The sequence below is a fragment of the Lepisosteus oculatus genome, chromosome 10 (assembly GCF_040954835.1).
Source record: "Lepisosteus oculatus isolate fLepOcu1 chromosome 10, fLepOcu1.hap2, whole genome shotgun sequence".
NCBI classification, from domain to species: domain Eukaryota; kingdom Metazoa; phylum Chordata; class Actinopteri; order Semionotiformes; family Lepisosteidae; genus Lepisosteus; species Lepisosteus oculatus.
In genome coordinates this window covers 39,350,017-39,370,250 of record NC_090705.1, presented here as the reverse complement: position 1 = coordinate 39,370,250, position 20,234 = coordinate 39,350,017, and the positions used below count along the sequence as shown (strand labels likewise).

Genomic DNA, 20,234 nt, shown 5'->3' with positions numbered 1-20,234 from the left:
ATTAATACCCACCCGGATGGATGAGCAGGTTGGAGGAACTTGTTTGCACTTCTTCAGTCTCCACCTGTGGTAACAGGAGTGTCATCGCCGTGAGCCAAGATGTAAAGACACACTTGTCAATTCTAAATTTGGTGAGTATGTCGCTAAAAAAAAAAAGCATTACTAGAACTGTGGTGGTGTGGGAAAGTGCATTATGAGTTCCTGCATTGCACAAATTTGAGCCCCATTCATTTACTGGTGGAGTGTCACAGTACTTTCCAAAATCTTCTCAGATCTTAAATTATCTTCCAGTTGTACGATGTTGCGTGGTGTTGCTGTGCAGTGACCGGGTATCAAAACAGCAAGAGTTCAGCGATATCAAGCTCAGCTGAGCGTAAGGAATACAACTTGGTGGTAAACAAAAAGAAAAGAAAGAGTTTGTGTCGTTTGTCCTACCTCTGCCTTTGACATGCACCCTTTGCTCCATAAAACTGATGATTATGCCTAGTGCTACAGTGAAGGAAACATTAAAAGTTTAGTGCAGGTCAACCATTATATTTACAAAAAAGTTATTACTGGGTTTAAACGTTTGAATCACAATTTGTTCTAAATGTATTTTTCCTTGCTATACTCAAATACCTATGATGCTTCCACAACACACCTATACACTGATCTACAGTATTATTCATTTTAAAGTGGCATTGCTGCTGTTTTTATACAGTAGTTCTACTTATGCATGCTAGACACCCATCAACCCTAAATAAAAAGACATGAAAACTAAATTACACTGGAATATTTGTTTATTGATTTGAACTTTTGCTACAAGGTCTTTACATTCAAGTTACGGTGTGTATTTATACAGTTTATAATACCCACCCCACACCACGCTCAGAAGAGATCAATAGCAGGAGGGTAGTATTTCATTCACCGCTCTCATGCTCCCAACCATAGAGCTGGGCCTCTGGTTAAATCTGTCTTTTTACAGCTCAAGGAAGCCCCTCTCCCCCACAGACATGCAGCCTTTCATTTTCCATGGGTTCTCTGGCCACCTTTATTTGTCGATTTCAAAATATGGGTTTTTATATCATGTAAAGTTTTCTCAGTCTGTCCTTGTACACTACAATAATACACGGCGTGCTATCTTGTCTTACCGCCGCTTGTAATCAAGTCCGAACCTTTTCTTCAAAATTACTTCCACAGAAAGTGTGCTACTTTGTAGCACTTTATTCTATCTGGCTCAAATAAGAAATGGCCTTGATCATTCTGTAGTGTTCTTGTTGCCTACGAAGTCAGAGCCTGGCTCATCTGTTCTCTTAAGGTACAGTAAATCACCACCTTGATAATTATTCTCCAGTGAAAGAAACCGTTTCCCAGGCTATGTATGCAGGTTACCATGCTTTCTCCATGCTGAGGTAATAAATTTAATATCTTGCTGGGCCCCACCATGCCTTCTGCCAGATTTACTGTGCCTTTTCACAATATGTCACGTCATCCTTTGAATTAGCTTTGCCATGCGAGAAATGGTTTAAAGGGAGAGAAATGAGATGTACTGCCCTTCCGTAATATCACAAAGGACCTCAACTAAAACACTTTGCTTCGACGCCACTGAAGGAGGTTGTGGGGAGTGGGGGGGAACCTGAAGAATAACATATTTCCTTTCCGCACCATGACGGCTAGAAATAGGAAACAACCTCGCATTCGCACCCCCCACAGCTGAGGCCGAGTGTAAAGAGAGACCCCGGCTGGATCCAGCAATGAAGACCACACCGAAAATTCAACAGGTTAGCATGAGGGCAGCGCTTCCGGGGCCATTCTGTCAGCGCTCTGGGTGATCAAAGCTCTAAATCGGCTCTGAGAGACGGTTGCTGAGCTCTGGCAAGGCCAGGTAATGGTTGGGGATGCACAGCACACCGGCTCTCTGGATCCGTGTCCACCGCTAGGTGAACATGTTACTGGACTGCTGAGTGACCCTGATGAAGGTGGTCCGGCGGCTCAGCTCCTTCAGTTTGGCGGCCCCCACATAGGTGCAAGTGGAACGCAGCCCCCCCAGAACATCGAGGATGGTGTTCTCCACATCGCCCCTGTAGGGAACCTCCACGGTCCGGCCTTCTGAAGCCCTGGAAGAACGAGAGAGAGAGCAGGAGCGAAGATTTCAGAAACACAAAAAGGGGGGCAACCATCTTCATTGAAGGGGGGTGGGCGGGGGCAGTAACTCTTGGATGATTTTAATATTAATCGGCTATCGTCCAACACACACGAGAGGGCAGAAACGAGCGTAATGAGCTCTGCAGCGGGTTCGATGGGGGTCTCCGCTCGTGCATTTCCACAGTAGAGCTGAATTTGGAATCTACTCTTCAACAAGAATGTTCACCCAAAAAATAATACTTTATATTTTTATTAATGTATTTTAATTGATAAGCCTCTTTTCTATTTTTATGACGCATTCTAAGAGTCATAAAGGATCCACTGTGAAAATGATAAGACCTGGCGGCACTAGAAGAGGCAACTGCCAAAATTCCCATTCCTCTAGTTCTGAGGGACTCTTCACAGAAAGAGATGCATACTTATTTTTACTGGCAGCCAAAAGGGAAAGCCAATATGATCCCCAAAATAATTAAGGGACAAACTTAAATATGGGAGGTATACTCAATTATATGTATTATTACCGTGGTTCATCCTCGGAACTAGGAAGCTGGAGCCTGGCAGTGCAGAAAGAAATGTGAACAGATGGTTGAGGAAGGCGAGATTCCCCCCAGGCAGTTCTAATTAGTGTAATTGGCAGTCTGAGTTCTTAACGGAGTCCTCAAAGAAGTGTGGAGAACTGTTCTGTCCTTCCAGACAAGATGATGAGGTCAGGGAGGTCACGTTTAAAGCAAAGGCACAGAGTGTGTTGATACCAAATAAACAGCATGTGTTTGGCCTCCTCACACCACTTATAGTACAGCACCTTCACAGCAGAGAGTTAAACATGAGGCTTTCATCATAAAGAAGCACAGAGTATATATACAGTAGCTGATAGAGGCACCTGGGTATGTCCATTCAAGACGGCAAGGAAGAGAGAAATTGAAAGAAGAGTTTCGAAGAACAGTTTGTTTTTTTCCCACATAAACACTGCAATAGAATTATAGACTGCAACAGGGAAAGCCCAATCTGCTGTTTCACATACTGTATCTGACCATTGCTCATAATCGGTGTTTTGGAATAAATTAATCTTCTGTGAAGTGAAAAGAACTAGGAAAAACCTTCAGAGCAGGATTCCTACTGGAACTACTGCTTTTCAGGGCCTGGATTCAACATTTTGCAATGTGAAGTGTAGTTGCTGGTGCAAAGAAATTTGGTTAGTGCAGTGCCTTGGAAAAATATTCACCTCCTAGCAATGATTTGCAATTTGATGAACTGCAAATGACATACACACGCGTTTTTAAAAAAAACCTTGAATTTTACAGGCCAAAGAAGTTAAGTAAAAAAACTAAAAAAAAAATAAAATAAAGCATGTCAATTGCATGCAGTAAGTATTTGTCCCCTTTGTGTTACCTAAATGAGTTCAGAAGCCCAAAATTGCTTTGAAAAGTCACTCAATTAGTTGAATGTTGAATGGCCTGTCCCTGACTCCTTCAGTCAGGCAGTGGTTTTCAAGCAAAGATTCAACCATTAAGGCCCAGGAGGTTTCAAGACATCTCGGGGCTAAAGTTGTTGAAAGGCACAGATGAGGTGAAGAGCAAGAAACATTTTTGCAAGGCAATGTATATAAAGGCCACCATGAGGAACACATACTCATGGACAATGACCATTGCGTGCACACAAGAAGGCCCTTCCCATCACCAGCGTCCACAAGAATTAATTTATTCCCTAGGAACAGAGTATGCCCCCCCTGGTACCTACAAAGTTAGGTGGTTAGGTGGTTTCCCATGGTTCCACTTACACGTGTACCAAATTTCATTGCTCCATGCTGCAGCGTTCATTGTATAGGTGTTTGAATAAGCCAACGAACTAGGCCAGCTGACTTTGCACATGTCTTGTGTGGTAAATATGAAAGCAACTCACCTGTACTCAGCCACCCCCCCGACGTATTTCTTCATAGCAGTGTCGGAGCTCATCCCGTAGAAGAGCTTGACTTTCTTGCCGTTCTTCTCCGTGATCTCGCCCGCACACTGGTCGTGACCAGCCAGCATTCCCCCCAGCATCACGAAGTCGGCCCCTGCCCCTAGGGAGAGACACATGCAGCACAAACGGAACGAAACGCTGAAGCCGGGGAAAAAGGCCTAAGCTCACGCCCAAAGAACCCGAGCCGGTGGAGAGGCCACATCCCTGCGGCACTTCTCAAGCCAAGACATCGTTAATGTAGTCGGTATTATTGACTGAAATCGCTTACAGTCCAATTTAATTTTGAACTTCACAAAAATTAGTTTTTTGGGGATTTGTTCGGGAAGAAATCTGGCAACCATGAAGGGGAACTGCAATGCTGTTTTTACTTCTCAGGGTTGTAATGAATTGGCAATAATGAGCGCAGTTCAAACCACAATAAATCTACCTAGTACTTCTTAATGTGTACAACCTCCAATTTACCATATAACACAAAAGAGACAAGGTTTCAATGTATGCACACCCTTATTGTCTGGGATGCAGAACAAAATTTCCAGTGATGTGAAAGCAGCCTTATTACATTGTAAACAGGCTTTAGACCAAATGCGTTTTGCTACTATATTAATAATACATATTTTCATGACACTGCCACATACAGGTACAAGGCAACATGTTTTTAGGTACTTAAGGTATTGCAAAAAAAGAGCAACCTGCCAACCAACTAAAACACATTCTTAATGTCAGGAGACCATGTTTCTCATTTGCTAAGAGCGAATAGTGAGCAGGAAGGGCTGCTTCCACATCACAATTCTCGTATGAATTCTCGTTCTCGCCCCTGGCCAGTCCAGCAGTTTCTCATCTGCCGGCGACAACACAGCGACCACACAGTAGCTTCGCAAAGTTCACGATTTTACACTAAAATTTTGCCATACTGTCAGTTGATTTATTTTACTTAGATTGATTCACCAGCGTGAGGAATTGCGACCGCAGTTACCCTCTAACCTCTTCGGTACACGTCAGCAAGAACAGTCACGGACGTGTGCCATACTGAAGATTGGAGAACAGTTCAAGTAATATCAGAGGAGTAGCAGAGGGGATCAATCTCAGACAAGTCTCAAAAAGACAGTTTTGACATGTCAGAAGAAACCACAAGACAATGAGAAATTCTGCATACAAGAGGCGACTATTTCACCCATGTTGCTTGTTTGGTAGTTTAATAGCTAAATGAAACTAAAATCATGTTAGTATAGTTATTTCTTAATTGGGTCAAGAGCCGGGCCACTTTGTGTAACCTTAATTAATTCCCCATTAGTTTCCAATTGTGTCACCAGTGAGTGTGAAATAGCTCACCATTCTATGTCCCTTTATATACTGTAGGTGTATAAATCGAACCGCCTTTGAATAGCCTTTTTCTAGAATGAACAGATTTACAGCAGAACTTTTCACCTGACCATAGATGATAAAATGAGTGGTATCTCACCAGTGCATTATAAACCATACACATAACTTCCCTGGATATGAATTACGCTTTTTTTTGCTATATTGTATACCCAAGCATTCCATTTTCCATTACTTACCTTATAAAATATCGTTCTCTTGATGAGGACGTGGAAGAATCTATATAACCACCCAAATATCTTTCATATGCATTTCCCTGAAGCAAGCTCCTCCTACTACTACTACAGTGGTTAACATCATACATATTCATGTTAAAATTAATCTGTCATGCATCAGCCCAAATCCATGACTTTATCATTCCTTTGCTACTATTATGTGTTTCTTCTTTTTGTTGTTAGTGTCCTGCCAAAACAGCAGGCAGCAACAGCACATCTCACTTGTGAAACAGTATGCTGACGTCTGACTTCATCAGCACTAAAGCCATGGGAATATACTCCTATGATATAGAAAGGTGTCTTAAAGGAGCTGGTTACTATAACAACGAAGATGGTTTCCTTCTGTTTATCACCCTTTCTACTAGTCTTGTGTCTGAATGAGTTTCTCATGTGGATTAGCTGTTAGCAACCTTATACAGTAAGCAAGATGGTTAAATGACTGTCACGTTTTTAACCTTTCTTTCGTCCTTATGCTTTTATTTTGTGTGACTGCAGTTCACTTTGACAGCTTTAAAGTACTGCTGCCTACAGATATGCATACATGCTTTTGTGTATAGTAATGAACTCTTCTGATAATTGTTTATTTTTACTAAAGGTTAATTTACGTTTGCAACAGTATGCGAATGTGTTTTTTGTTGCTAAGACAGAGATGTTTTTTTTTTATAATCGGGCTGCGTAACTAAATTAAGTTGTGTCTTCCTCTCTCTGGCTATAGCAGGAGGGGTAATGTGGGTGTTAGGGACAGGCTAGAACAATGGCAGAATCTGTGTATGGAATTGACAACTGAGACTCCCTTTGGAAAAGCAATTGTTTTCTCTTCCAGTACTAATTAAGGGTTGCTTAGGTATTAAACTGTCAGATGCATTCTGTGTTTGTAACGTTTAAATAATTCAGACATCTTTCACAAGCTAAACCCTGGTAAGAATGAGGTTATGCTCATAAGCTCCCAACACCGGCTTTGCATTGCTGTTGCCTTCAGTCCGCCGAAATTAAACATTCGTTAAAAAGCTGGATTTTACCTACTGTATGCCCCCTTTTGGCAATTTGAAACATCACAAGAATATCTTTCTTCCATCTGTATAACATTGAAACACTGAAAGCCCTTACACTTTCTGATACTGAAATATGTTTTTGTTTTGTTTTATCAAGAGTAGACTCTTTGTTTTATCAAGAGTAGACTCCTATCAGACCTCCTGTCAGAGGTGAAACTGTGGATTAACAGCTTTTGAATCAGATAACGCTTGCTTTATAACCTTTTATTAATTTATGTATTCTCAATAAACAGTACAGAAACCTTTTATTGAGGTTGCTTATTAGAGTAACTGTTGATCACTAGTCAATGAATTCTCAGATGTTATTTCAGGTTACCCAAGGGATTAATTGAATATTTAAGCTCATGCACTGGCTGACCTCGGCGGTACCTCTGTCAGCGCATGGCATTTTTCAGACCCTGGTTGCACGCTCTTCGATGGTTTCACTTTTAAATCGGGCAGGTGATAAACCTCACCCAGGTGAGCATGAATGGCCTGAAAAGCCAAGCAAAACTTACCAAAAGCTTTGGCAACATCACCTGGACAGCTGCAGCCTCCATCCTGAAAAGGAGGAGAATGCAAAATAACGTCAACACTGTGAAGTTTAGAGTGAACATGCTTAAGAATGGCTCATTTCTGCATGACTTGGACTCATCACTGATAGACCCTATGATATTAAGAGTCGTTCAGGTGATCAGCAGTATAGGTACTGTATTTTAAACTCCTTGATGCATCTAATGGTCAGTTTTATTTATACGGTACGTATATTTGAAATAAATCCTTTATGTATCCAGAAATTCTCAGTAGTTCATATTTTGATAACTTGGAGAGTTACACAGCGGGACATGTACTGGAGCAACATGAGAATGTACAGTAGTATTGTGCTGAAGGGTACAACAGATAGATTGATACTTTATTGATCCCATGAGGGAAATTGCAGGTACAGACAGTAACTAAAAGTACAGACTAGCTTGGGATTAGGACCTTTCAGTCTGGAGTCAAGATGTGTTGTTGCAGCAAGATAATCTTCTTATATTGTGAAAGAATTAGAACCTGGATTGTGTCTAATCTTTCTTTTTTTACAAGCTTAACGCTGAATTTGGTACTACAGTCAGTTTTATAACAGATACTGGTGTCTGGAAAGGACCATACTGCCCCCTTGAGGACCATTAGTGCTATCACTTTTTCGCTGAGTGCTGTCTGATAGTTATGATCAAAACCCAGGTATCACAGATGCTAAACTTTGCATAACCACCAGAATATGCTAACATCCTGCAGAAAATCCTGTTGAGGGTTTCATACTCAAGACTACAGTATCCTCATTTTTTTCTAGTACTGGACAGTTGTAAATTTACAGCCCACTGTTCCAGGTTACACTATTGTAGTAGTGTTCAGTTCTTTTTGTACTTGCTACACTAGCTTCAGACTCACACTTGAGTACATACCTGAGCCTATGTGAAGTAAAATGCCTTCAAAAGGATTATTACTCAACAATGGGAACAAAGCAAAAACATTTCAAAAGTGATCCAGTAGATCATATCAGCTACCACCTTACAAGATACTGGAAGTGTTTGTGATTGTGATTTGCAGCATCGTCTTCCTACAAGCCTTCCAAAAATGTATAATTTCATCCCTTTCAACCCTGCTTCCATCTCTTCAGATCCTGTATGGTTATGTGCAGAGGTGTAACTGATGATTGTGTGAGCGACATCATACACTCACTGACCAGATTATTAGAATGTGGCTCGTATACCACAACGCCCCAGCTGAAAGACACCCCAGGCCTCAATGAGCAGCAAAAACATGGAATGCTGCAATGTACATCATACAATGTGCACGATTTAAGTCCATGCAGGCCCCAGGCGAGTATATTGATTTCTCTGGACAGATGAATGATCAAAATATCTTCTTGAATCTTTTTTCCAGACAGCTATTTCCTGTTATACACAGTAGATTTATTCAAGAAGAAATCTTTGTCATCGGTTTCTGTCAAACAAATAAATAATAAACACAGTCAAACACTTTTTCCACGAGACTTTAACATTTGTAGGCCTGAGGCAAAGAGTCGATCCTTTTGGATAATACAGCCCTGATCATGAGGATTCAAACGATATTGTGGTAGGACTGCCTTCCGTTATGAGCTTGTGAACAGGGTAGTAGTGTAGGGGATTGAAAAGCAATTTTCAACAGACAGTGAGGGGGCTGTGCTGATCAGGTAGCTGATGGAAATGATGATTAACACTATGTCTCATGGTACTCAAGCCTGCCTCTGAGAGCCTGTTTGACTGGGGGTTCCTAGTACTGGGCAATGAGCCTACACTGTACGTCTATTAAGCTTATGAGATGCCAAATATTGAAGATGCAGCTGTATACTAACACTAGCCAAAGTATGAATCATTCAAAATGGCGTTCTCTGAGGAACACCAGAGTGGCTCAAAGGCAGAGGCCTCTTACTGAAGTAAAGATAGGACATAAATCTAGGTACAGTATTGCTGGGACTGGCAAATTATTAGTTGGCTCTGACTATGATTCCCCAGATGGTACTAAATCATTTATTTTGTGCTACCAGGCCTCAGTGGTTTCAAAATCATTGTTTAGAAGAGTGTAGAAGAAACAGACGGAAACACTGTGCATTTCACAAACACGTTACCTTTACCACAGTACATTTCTCAAAATCTAACAGAAGCTTTTCGGCAGCACACTGATCAGGTTAGCAATTCACGATTCCAAATCCTCGTTTCCATTTTTTTAAATATCCTGACTGAGTATAAAATATGGAATTGAAGATAATCTAGGATGTGATAAGCAAAGAGTGATGCTTTTGAGCAACATGATCTTTAGTTAGACATTGCCCCCGTGAGTAACATTTGAACATATACTGAATTAATTTAAAAGCACAGAGAGCTTCAGTCTGAATTCATGCCGTTCCAAAACTCTGTTCAATTACTGATCTCATATACAGTACTATACTCTGAACAACAAGTGTGTGAATACTGTAGGTGTGCGTACCAACATGTACAGTATGTTTCTACATCCTGATGTTTGTGATTGATGAGGAATATGAATTTGAAGCTGAAGTCCGCACTCTTGTCTGAGCTCATGTACATTGGCAAAGAGACTTACAGAGATGATGTGTCCCTTCAGCCCATGAGCCGAGTCAGCACACTCTATGACAGCACTGAGCTGGGGATACCCCACGCCCGTCTTGATTCTGGTAGTGCAGACCGAACCTGGGCATAAAGATTCAAAGGGAGAGACTGATGTGATGTTTGGCAAAAACCAAAAAAGCACTTTAAAATTGAGTCATATTATCAAGGCACACAATTATGAGACCACAGGACAAGCCTGAAGCTTGTATTTATATGCTCTATTTGTCTCACATGAACTGACACTATAAAAGATATACTGTATGATCATACGGTATAAGAAAGGAAACAAGTGGGAGGATGAAATTCACCCATTTTTTTCATTTATGACATCTCGGAATTTTGGTGCATTTGCTTTTCTCTGGGAGCCTGTGTGTTACAATGTGTAAATAAAGGTTAAATAAATTTAGATTTATGGTGTCTTGATTTCAGGCTGTCAGGCCACAAAATGTGTTACTTTGGAAAGGGTGTGTAGACTTTCTATAGGTCACTGTATTACTGATCAGGAAACCTACTGATCAGGAAGTTGAAGGAAGGTCAAAAAGACATTTTCCACACCATACTGTAAATGTGTCTTGAACAGACAGGTTAACAGAACTGAATACCTTTTGTCTAGATTAGAGTGGGCTACAGGCACCTTCACTCATGTATTTCTAATCAAGAAAGGTCCTGTCAAAACACTGAGGATGATCAAATAAAGACAGGAGGAAACAGAAACTAAGATAATGTGCATTTTAGAAAAGAAACAGGATATGCTTTTTTAATGAGGGGGTTTGGATATCTGGAATAAACTGATCTCTTCATGTACTGTACCTGGTCCAATGCCCACTTTAATAATGTCAGCTCCAGAGAGAATGAGCTCCTCCACCATCTCTCCTGTCACTACATTGCCAGCCTGCCAGGAAGACAACAGGACTTGCTGTGTTAAGACTTTGAAGCATGTGTGTGGGCGTCATTTCAGCAAGCTGATGTTCCCAGATTTAAACATTATACAGTAAATACTTAGTTGAAAACAGACAAAATCACTTGTCAAATCTAAAAATGGCCCACTGAGATAACCTGTAGCATGCACAATGCAGTAAACAGCTTAACTGCCAAGTAACCTCTGAACTACGCAGAAAAATATGCAGCAGAAAAATATGGGTATGCAGAAAAATAGAAAACAGCTGGTTATGTACGTAGTTGACTCTATTCAGCTGTGCTTTTTGATTTAGCACTATTTACAGTCTGTGATAAAAATGCATTGTACTTTTTGTTTAGTCTTGGACAGGAATATACTGCCTTTAGTGTTTAGACTAGACACTTTTTCAAACAATATATTCAACTTGAAAAAAGGGTTAGTTAAGACTGAAGAATGGTTTTACAAATCCTAATACTGAAAATAACATTTACAGATAGGGGGAATTTGTGCAAGTCAACAGCTATCCTTCTATTTTTAATAACTATATTTTTAACTATGCCTAGAATGCTTATGTAATTCTTACATGTAATGAAGAGTTGCATTTTCAATCAGAATTCTATTATTTGCTAAACAAATGCTCATATTAAGTACAACAAGTGGATATACAAAACAGTGAGCAAATAAAAGGCATCAAATCCACTGTGTTTCTGAATAAGTGGTACAAATATGTGCTTTGGAGCCATCTTCTCTATGCAGTGTTATAAACAGGTAAATGGGGCTTACCATGATGGTGTGATGAGGAAACTTGCTCCTGACAGTCTTCACAAATTCCACAAAATGCTCTGAATATCCATTAGCGACATCAAGACAGATATACTTTATGCCTGGGATGGCCTCCAAAATGCTGCACAGCTTCTCCAAATCTGCCTGGCCACTGCCTGAGCTGGCGGCCACATGCTGCAGGAGAGAGGCCAGAGCAGCTCAGTGTTTTCAAGCACATTTTCAGACCACAGAACACGGACCCTATCAGAAACAGGTCACAATCCTCTTTTCAGAGACCGTAATGCATCACAGTCGCAAGTTCCATTCTGAAAATCGAAGGGAATGATTTTTGAAGCTTCCTGCAAGTATGTTAACACATTGCAGTCATTTTCTTATTTAGTTCAGGTGGGTAGGTGCGTCAGCATGCGTAGGCTGCAAAGGAACAAGTAATAGGTTTATTCCATGCTGAAAAAAAGAAGAAAGAAAACACAACGTTTCGGCTGTGGAGCCTGAAGTTTCAGCCTCACACACCTGAAGAAGGTTCCACGGCTGAAACGTTGTGTTTTCTTTCTTCTTTTTTTCAGCATGGAATAAACCTATTACATTTTCTTATTTAGTTCAGGTGGGGAGCTGCGTCAGCATGCGTAGGCTGCAAAGGAACAGTATACCACACCCAAAGAAGGCTCCACAGCCAAAACGTTTCTTCTAATACCAATTGAAATGTCTACCACTCACTCATGGGCTTTTTAATTCTGCAGTATAGGAAGTGTTGTGGTCTCTTACCTCTAAGCAATCTGGAGATGTGGCTGCAAATTTCTTCCAGTCCTCCAAAGAGTAGTGTTTATGAATAGCAGTGAACAACATGTGCTGCAAGGCAGGCAAGAGTGGTTATACAGCACGCGATTGAAACATCTAGGAAGAGCTGCGATGGCTTGTTGTGGAATAGTTACAGTATCATTGCAAAGAGGGTAAAACTAACAGAGAATCACACCTACTGCACCCCAGCATGTTTACAACACACATTTTACTGTTCTTGTTCTGTGAAGACAAGTACAGCAGATGTCCTCCCACTGACTCAGAACTTCATCAAATAAGTTTTTAATCCAAGTAGGAGCAATCTGCCATATTTTAATTTTGAGACTTTCTAGAATGGGGGGTTACGAGTGACCTATCCTCATTCTTGCCACTCTCTGCTTTTTAATTAAGCAATCCAAGAGCAGTTCCATTATCCCCTTCGCACACGTGAGCGCTTCTACTGAAAATTGGTTGCCTCACCACGCCCCCACACACTCACACAGTATGGGGCTCACCCGGATGTTTAATTCAAGATCCTTACTTTACTCAAGACTTGTGCCATCTCAAAGGTTCCAGTGGTGTCCATGTTGGCAGCGATCACTGGGATTCCATTGTAGGTCTGCTTGGAGTTACGGAATGTAAAGGTTCTCTGTAGGTCCACCTGTGGAAGAGGGGCTGATTAATCTGTAGCTCTTAAGACCAGGTTTACAATATGACCAACAGCTGAGCCATTGTTTGGGTTTGGGCAGCTTCAACTAAGAGGATTCTTGTTTCAACGAAGAGACAAAGAAGATCTATGACAGGGCTGCCTGTGAGGGGACTGCAATCACAGCCAACCTGCCACAAAAGGCCTTTATCATCTGTAAATAGACATTGGGTGATGGATTAAAAACACACACTCTCAAACTCTCAAAAGTTGTGTTTGTGTGATACAGTATATTAAAGGCCTCACTGTATTAGTTGGTGGATGTTTGACAGAGGTTTAAGGAGGGGGCAGGTTGCTGAAGACCTGGTTGAAAGATAGCCTCACGCACTGTATTATTCACCTACTGTTATGTTGAGTTGTCATGTTTTCTGGAGCTACAGTATGTTAGTCAAGTCGGGGCACTGGATCATTTTAACTGATCTGGTATTGCAGGCATGCAACTCCATATTAAGGCTAAAGGGCTTTGCTTTCCTGTAAAAGAGTTTTATGTTAAACACCTACAGTAAAATGGGGGAACTACAATAATACAGTAAGTCTAATAATTCACTGAAACAAAACTCTATCCTTATTTTTTGTGCTACAGAATATACAGACATGCAAGACCTGAAATTGTGAGAGTCAATCGCATATTACCAGAACTTTATATTAAAAGCCAGAAGCAGTGTGGGAACAATCAACATCAATACTGTACCTGGACTTTGAAGTTGTCATACAGTAATGGTCTAGAATCTTGCCTGATATTATCTTAATGCAACATCAACATTTTGAAGAATCCCAGGGTATAAGGTTTAATCTCATGCACTGGCACAAACCATTTTCACTTAGAACTAGTCTATTTTTTAACTTAGTTCTGAGTTTTCTTTACTAAAAACATGATGTGCCTCCTAATCTACTGAATGAGCTAAGTTTGAAGTCAAGCTTCGTCATTTCTGTGCAGATTTCACAGGTCCCAAGCAAATCTCTTCTGAGGTTATCACCTACTGAGGCTAAAGAGAGTTCTTTCTCCTGGTCTCCAGCTACATTCTCTTCACACCAAGCCCACTGCTGTGTCTTCAGCCTGTAACGTCTTGAACAGAACCGTTGATTAGAAAATGTGGAAGGTAACTGGTGCACTTAAGAATGTTGTCACTGAAACAGTTCTCACTGTAACTTCAGTATCTCTTCATTTATATCTCACCACCTGTTTTCTTAACTTTTTTTTAAACTTGTATTCATCTACAGTATGGCCTTCTTTTCTGTTCCCATATTTACTAATAAATAATTAAAAATGTAATTGTTCTTTATTGCACTTCTCTGAGTTTTAGAGTCAGCTTCCTGACTACTAATATTCCCAATGGCACTAAGTATTATCCGTTACACTGCCTCGTCTGCTACAGTTATACAGTTTAGCTACACCAAAACTGTAGACACACCCATGTGCACATGACATACAGTAACATCCTGCTTGCCAACAAATGTCAGATTGTTTGCATATATAAATACTATATTAATACATAGAGTAAGTGTATGTCGCTAAGTTGTTATACATTGTTTATAAAATGTGATTTGCAGCCCTTTGTGTTATCCCAAAGACATATAAATAATCTCCAGAGCATTTATATTTCTTCGTGTTTATTTTTTCAGGTCTCTTTACACTTTTCTTTGGGTTTTTAGCTTTCTGTTTTCAGCCAGAACATTTGTTAGAAGATCCCCAGTAATTTTCTCCTTGGGCATTAGATTATGCTGAAAGCAACACAAAATGACAAATTCCTTTATGGGTGCTGTACAAGTATAATCCACTGTCGCAACAAAATGACATACTGTAAAGAAAGTTTTCCCTCTGAAAAATATAGTGTAATTTTATGTGGCAAGTATGCTGAGTATGTATCTAATTTTTCTGTTTTTTTTTTAAACAAACTCTGTAAACAATTCTGAAAAACAACACATTTCTTTTTTTAACAGTAAATCAAAGTGCTTTAACAATTGGATATGATCTGTATTTTGGCCAAGAACTCTATTTTGTAATTTCATTTTTTTTTTTTGTAGTTTCATGTTGATAATCTCCAGCTATTACCGATATGCTCTACACAAAGCACGGCCTGTACTAAAACAATGCACATTGCCTATCCTTAATACTGGCAATCAGTTATGCCTTCAGGCAATTGCTGCCACTAATCCTACAGTTAAAAACTAAAGGAAGACCACAGGACAAAAATAAAGCCAGGTGCAGGTTAACAAGAGGCAGCAAAAACACAATGGTAATGGAGTTTCAGGGAAATCCTTTTAAAAGTAAGGACCCTGACGTGCTTGTCAATAACAAATTATAGCAGGGCACACGACACTTTCTTGTTCTGCTTCTCCTCACAAACCCACTGTTTAACTTTTCTTACAGTTGTCTTTTCCTTTGTATCTCCATCCATTTTTCAACTGCTTTATCCAATAGAGGCCCGGGCTTAAAAAGGCCAACCACAAAATGAAGTTGTCGGCCGAAACCTTATCCAGGCAAGCAACGGGTGTAAGGCAGGGTACACCCTGGGTGGGACGCCAGTCACAGGGAACACACCAACGATTGTGCCACCATAATGCCCCAGTTGTTTTCTGCTTAGTGGACTTCAGGATCGGAAGAGGAGGGCTACTGATATTTGTGGTCTCAAAGATCTCACGGCAGGTTTGGCCATTTTTAGTAATACTGGATATAGTGTGAAGGAAGGGGAGAGAACGGAGAGTTTCTATCACAGAAAAAAATAATGAGCAGGCGCTTGGGACCTTAAGGAGAAGCCTTTCTGTTGCACCATCAGCATTTTTAATTACACAGTGTTAACAGTAGCAGATACTGTAGATGGTTGTGGCTAGCCTACCACTAGGACTGTTTTCATCACAGAAAGGCATACAGTACGTGTACATTAATGAATGATGGAAGCCAAACTTCCTAAATGCAATTCTAGGGGTTGGACAATTGTATGGACATCGTGTCCACATTATTTTCTTTTGTTATATTTTAAAGATCACCTTGTGAGTCTATTTTGTTCCAAACTGCTTTTCATTGTCTTTTCACAATGGAAAGCACCACGTGGAAGCATACTGTAACCATGGAGACATGAGGCAATTACTGCATTTGGAAATACAATCCTCAATAACTACGTACACAACCATGAACAAAATCCGTTTAATAATGGGGATAGCCCGTTGTATCACAAATGCAAGTAAACCACAAGCTGGTTTGCCAAAATGAGAAAACTATTGCAAGTATTATGGTACAATAAATTCCAATGAGTTAACATTAAAAAAAAAACTTTTTTATCCTTAAATGTTTTATTTGTAAAAAAAGAGACTATCATATTTTAAAAAATATACATATTTTAAAAAATCTTAAATTAGCCTGCAAGTTTTCTAATATTATCAGAAAGGTAGTGAGCAACACTATGCTGTAAGTGTGACTAACTGACACAGCAGGTATTCTGAATGAGACCTCAGTAATCAAACAGCCCAGATGCTGTCTTAGATCAGTGCGCATTCCAATACAAGTTCTTTAAAAGTGGCCACTAGCATCTAATGAGGCCAATGGTTCTAGAGTACTTGACAGCAGACAATTTTTAAAAGAAATCATTCATGCTTTGTTAATCAACAGGCACAAAATTCAAGGCTATGTAGCAAAATGAGAAAAATACAGCAAGTGATTATGAGTGAATAGATCAGAAATTACATACTGCAAATGAAATACAGTAATCACCTTTGGTTTTGTCCTTTTTGTTATCCAAAAATGAAAAAAAAAATTAAAGGAATAATATATTCTGTGTTTTATCTCCTCCGTATTTTCCTTTTTATACAGTACTGAACATTCTAGCTGTAAAACCCATTTAAATATATATATATACACACATTTGTACTAATAGGAAAACTGTTTAAAGACCTTTTAAAATGAAAAGTTGAGCAACTGAATACCCTGGCTTTGTAAAGTCCTTATTGGTCTGTGACACAATAGTAATGTTAAGATGTTGTCCTGGCATATCAACCCTTTTTGTGCACAAATGGGCTAAAACACTAGAGCGCCATAGATCTCATCTCTGAATATAGATAATATAGATCATCAATTTCCCTTCGGGATCAATAAAGTCTTACCTACAGTATCTAATCTCCGAATATGCAGGTAACAGCCCCAGTACCTGAACAGTAACTTAAAGCTTTGCTTGATTATCAGCTAACCTGACACGAGAAACAGATCGGTACTTCTTCTCTGCTGCAGAGTGCAATGCTGGTGCTGACAGCTGAGTCCGGTGCACCAAATAACTTTACATTTCTATTTTTATCTGCTCGCTCTGTGTCCTGGTTTCATATTTCTTCACCTTGACTTGTCACTTGCTGTCTATACTTCAATTCTTTTTCCAATTATATGCCCCATTGATGCTGGAACTGGAAGTTTGGAAAGTACTCTGTCTTGAAGAGGGAGTTCAGGACTCTCCTGAGGAAACACAGACCCCTCTGTGCCCTGACTGTCAGTACTAGGAAGGTCATTTGTATTGTACTGCACTGGAAGAAAGTACCACAGTTCTGATTTCTATTTCCAGGACACATGTGCCGTTTCAAGTTCGGTCTAATTTAGCATCTCCAACCTTATGTTTTTTTTTCAGGAAATATGTTCATCCAAACATGTCTGTTTCTCCGACCTGTCACAAAATCACACATCAGTTATGAAAAAGCAGCTACTGTACATGCTACATGTCTCTGAAAGTCAAAATAGGTACAATAAGAAAACAACACCCACCTCAGATCGGCTCTTCAAGCTACTCCTTTTAGGTCTTACAAGGACATCTTTAAAGTCCAGTTTGAGGTCAGCATCCACCCGGGGCATGGCGAGATTTCTGAAGGACAAAGCTAACCTCCTAATGCCTCCGGCTATAGTCACCCGTCCCGATCTACAACAACCAAAGCCGAACTGTCAGGCAGAGAGAGTATTTATAGAGCAGAGGAGGCCGTCTCTGTCCGAACTCCCATTGCTTTATTTGGCCAGGCCTGTTTTGAGAGAGCACTGTAAAAAGCAGCCCTGCTCTTCGCTCAGCAGCTACACACAGACTGCGGATGGCCCCAGCACTGCAGCGCGCACACACACACACACACCTGCAGTGAGGCGGCCACTCCACACCACTGCTCCACACTCAGCAGTCCCCCTGGGAGCAGTACTGCAATCGATACCCTCCGCGCAGACGCTGCCGGCCTCTAAATATTGCAGAGCCAACCTTAAAGGGGGCGAGGTGGGGGGTGGGGAACCCCATCGAGTCTGTCTGCTGTTGTAACACGTCTGCAGGGGAGCTGTCGGTTTCTAAGCAAGCACCCCGAGACAAGCTGCCTTCAATCTTTAACTAATCGGCATGTTGTGTTCAATTTTGACAGTTGGCAGGAGCTGTGGAGACAGCCCAGAGTAAAAACAAATTTTGAATTTCCTTAACGTGTATTGTCTTAAACCTTTTTTTTATTTGCAGGGAGAACGTTTTATTGTATATTGAAAAGTGAGAAATAAACATTTTTATTTCAGCAAAACCTTGTGTCATACTGTGTCTAGCCACAAAGATGACTGTTATTAAGCCACTTAAATATAGTCAAATAGGCAGGACCTCATTGGAAGCAACAGAGATGTAAGTATCATTTCTTTATTCACAATATTCCCAAAGTTCTGGAGGCTGGTTGGGAATGCTGGTTTTCATTACAGTCGAGCATAGCTCCCTCATTTAAGCCCTGACTGAACGAACAAGTTGTTGGTTTGGAATATTTTCAGGTATTGAAGTGTTTTGGATTTTATTTCACTTTTTATTTCAAAAGCAATACTTAACAGGCAACCTCCAACATGCTCAAGAGCTGAAAATGGCCCAAAGTAATCCTATCATTACGTCGATTAAGGGTTCAATTGTGTAACTGAGAGCTGGGCTCGAACAAAAAACAGACATTTTGTTGGCCTTCAGGATCAGGATTGAGAACTCGGGCTTTAATTTACAAGCAGTTAATCTTACAGGTCTTCATTCACACTAAAATGAAACCACAGTATGTTATGGACTACCTTATCAAACGATGCCCATTTACAGCTCCCTTGTCAATAGATAATGTATATACAGGTATTTAACTATATGAAAGTACTCCTAACCCCTTTAAGGAGCACTGTGTTGCAGTAGCAGAAGTTACATCTTCCCAGATGTACTGTAAGGGGTAGAATTCTTTAAACCCAGTATACAGTAGAATGCAAGATAAGCATTAGGTACACCTACATTTACAAAAGGAAATTACCTCAGCTCAGGTATAAAACAAGTCTATGTTTAGTGGCAAAAGCTAAGAAAGTGCACTTACTTTACCTGTGAATAAATCGTTTGAGTTAAGAGAAATATTAAAAAGGGACAGACATCACTGAATGAGTAAACCTGGTAATAAAAATGCCTAATTCGGCCACAAGGTGGTGGGAAACATAGTATGAATTTGTACAGTAAGATTATAATGAGCAAAAAACACAGAAAAATAAAGCTATGACTTGATCATTTCCATTTTAAAAACACTCAGAAAATATGTTGAAAACAATAAAATCTGGTATGCAGATGCACAAATAAAGCCAGTTCTACTGTGTCACCGATACTGTAAGTTTAATTAGCAATGTCCATGCCCAGCTGACACTTCTGATCTGTCTACAGAGCTTTAAAGGTTTTGCATTAAACTGTACTGAGGTGAAACACATTCGGCTATCATGTGAGAATTTAAAAGACATCAATTTACATTGAATTGAAAATACATTCAATACATTTAAAATTAACAATATGTATTCTATACTATGGAGTTGCTAAGCCTGCTACAGTAGCTTGCTTTATCACTACAAGCCTTGAGCCAAGTGGGGGGAATCTGTTGATAGTAGATCTGTGCCTGGAGTGCTGTACACTGTTGAGTCATCTGCCATTTTTCACCCTGCGAGCTTCAAAACACGTACAGGAGAGAGCAGGGATGAATAATGAATTACTGTCATGATTCTGATAATGTAAGCTCGTTGGTCTCTGGAAGGTATCTTTCCAGAATCACTACAAGACCAACAAGAGGGCGACTTCAGCCTCTAAAAAAAACTTTGCTACTGTACTGGTTATACTGTAGCATTACATACTGTAGTACTGCAAAACTGCAATGCACACGTCATAGGGATATGCGTGTTTAATTAAAATATCACAGACAGTAGTAACAGAGAGAGCGAAAACCAGACATACTGTAACAGATAAT

At 40.2% G+C, this 20,234-nt stretch overlaps 1 protein-coding gene across 2 annotated transcripts; it reads right to left on the bottom strand.

Annotated features, from left to right (window-relative positions):
- Positions 1 to 761: 761 nt before the first annotated feature.
- Positions 762 to 18,164, bottom strand: gmpr (guanosine monophosphate reductase). 2 transcript variants are annotated; one of them, XM_015356933.2, is made up of 9 exons: positions 17,758 to 18,164; positions 12,852 to 12,971; positions 12,299 to 12,382; positions 11,537 to 11,710; positions 10,666 to 10,747; positions 9,830 to 9,936; positions 7,225 to 7,267; positions 4,024 to 4,177; positions 762 to 2,096 (listed from the first exon to the last, which is right to left on the bottom strand). In XM_015356933.2, the coding sequence occupies exons 1-9, from the start codon at positions 17,842 to 17,844 to the stop codon at positions 1,916 to 1,918; spliced, it is 1,032 nt and encodes a 343-aa protein (XP_015212419.2). In that variant the 5' UTR covers positions 17,845 to 18,164; the 3' UTR covers positions 762 to 1,915. The 2 variants fall into 2 exon arrangements, with proteins under 2 accessions (XP_015212419.2, XP_006635620.2); XM_006635557.3 differs by having other exon boundaries at positions 4,024 to 4,183; positions 17,758 to 18,162.
- Between the last annotated feature and the right edge of the window lie 2,070 nt (positions 18,165 to 20,234).

Excerpts from the sequence above, each read along its gene's own strand:
- gmpr (XM_006635557.3), bottom strand. The coding sequence starts at position 17,844 with ATGCCCCGGGTGGATGCTGACCTCAAACTGGACTTTAAAGATGTCCTT. Across the intron at positions 10,748-11,536 it reads TTCCTCATCACACCATCATG|GCTGGCAATGTAGTGACAGG; the intron begins GTAAGCCCCATT and ends TCTTCCTGGCAG. Across the intron at positions 4,184-7,224 it reads TGATGTTGCCAAAGCTTTTG|GGGCAGGGGCCGACTTCGTG; the intron begins GTAAGTTTTGCT and ends GTCTCTCCCTAG.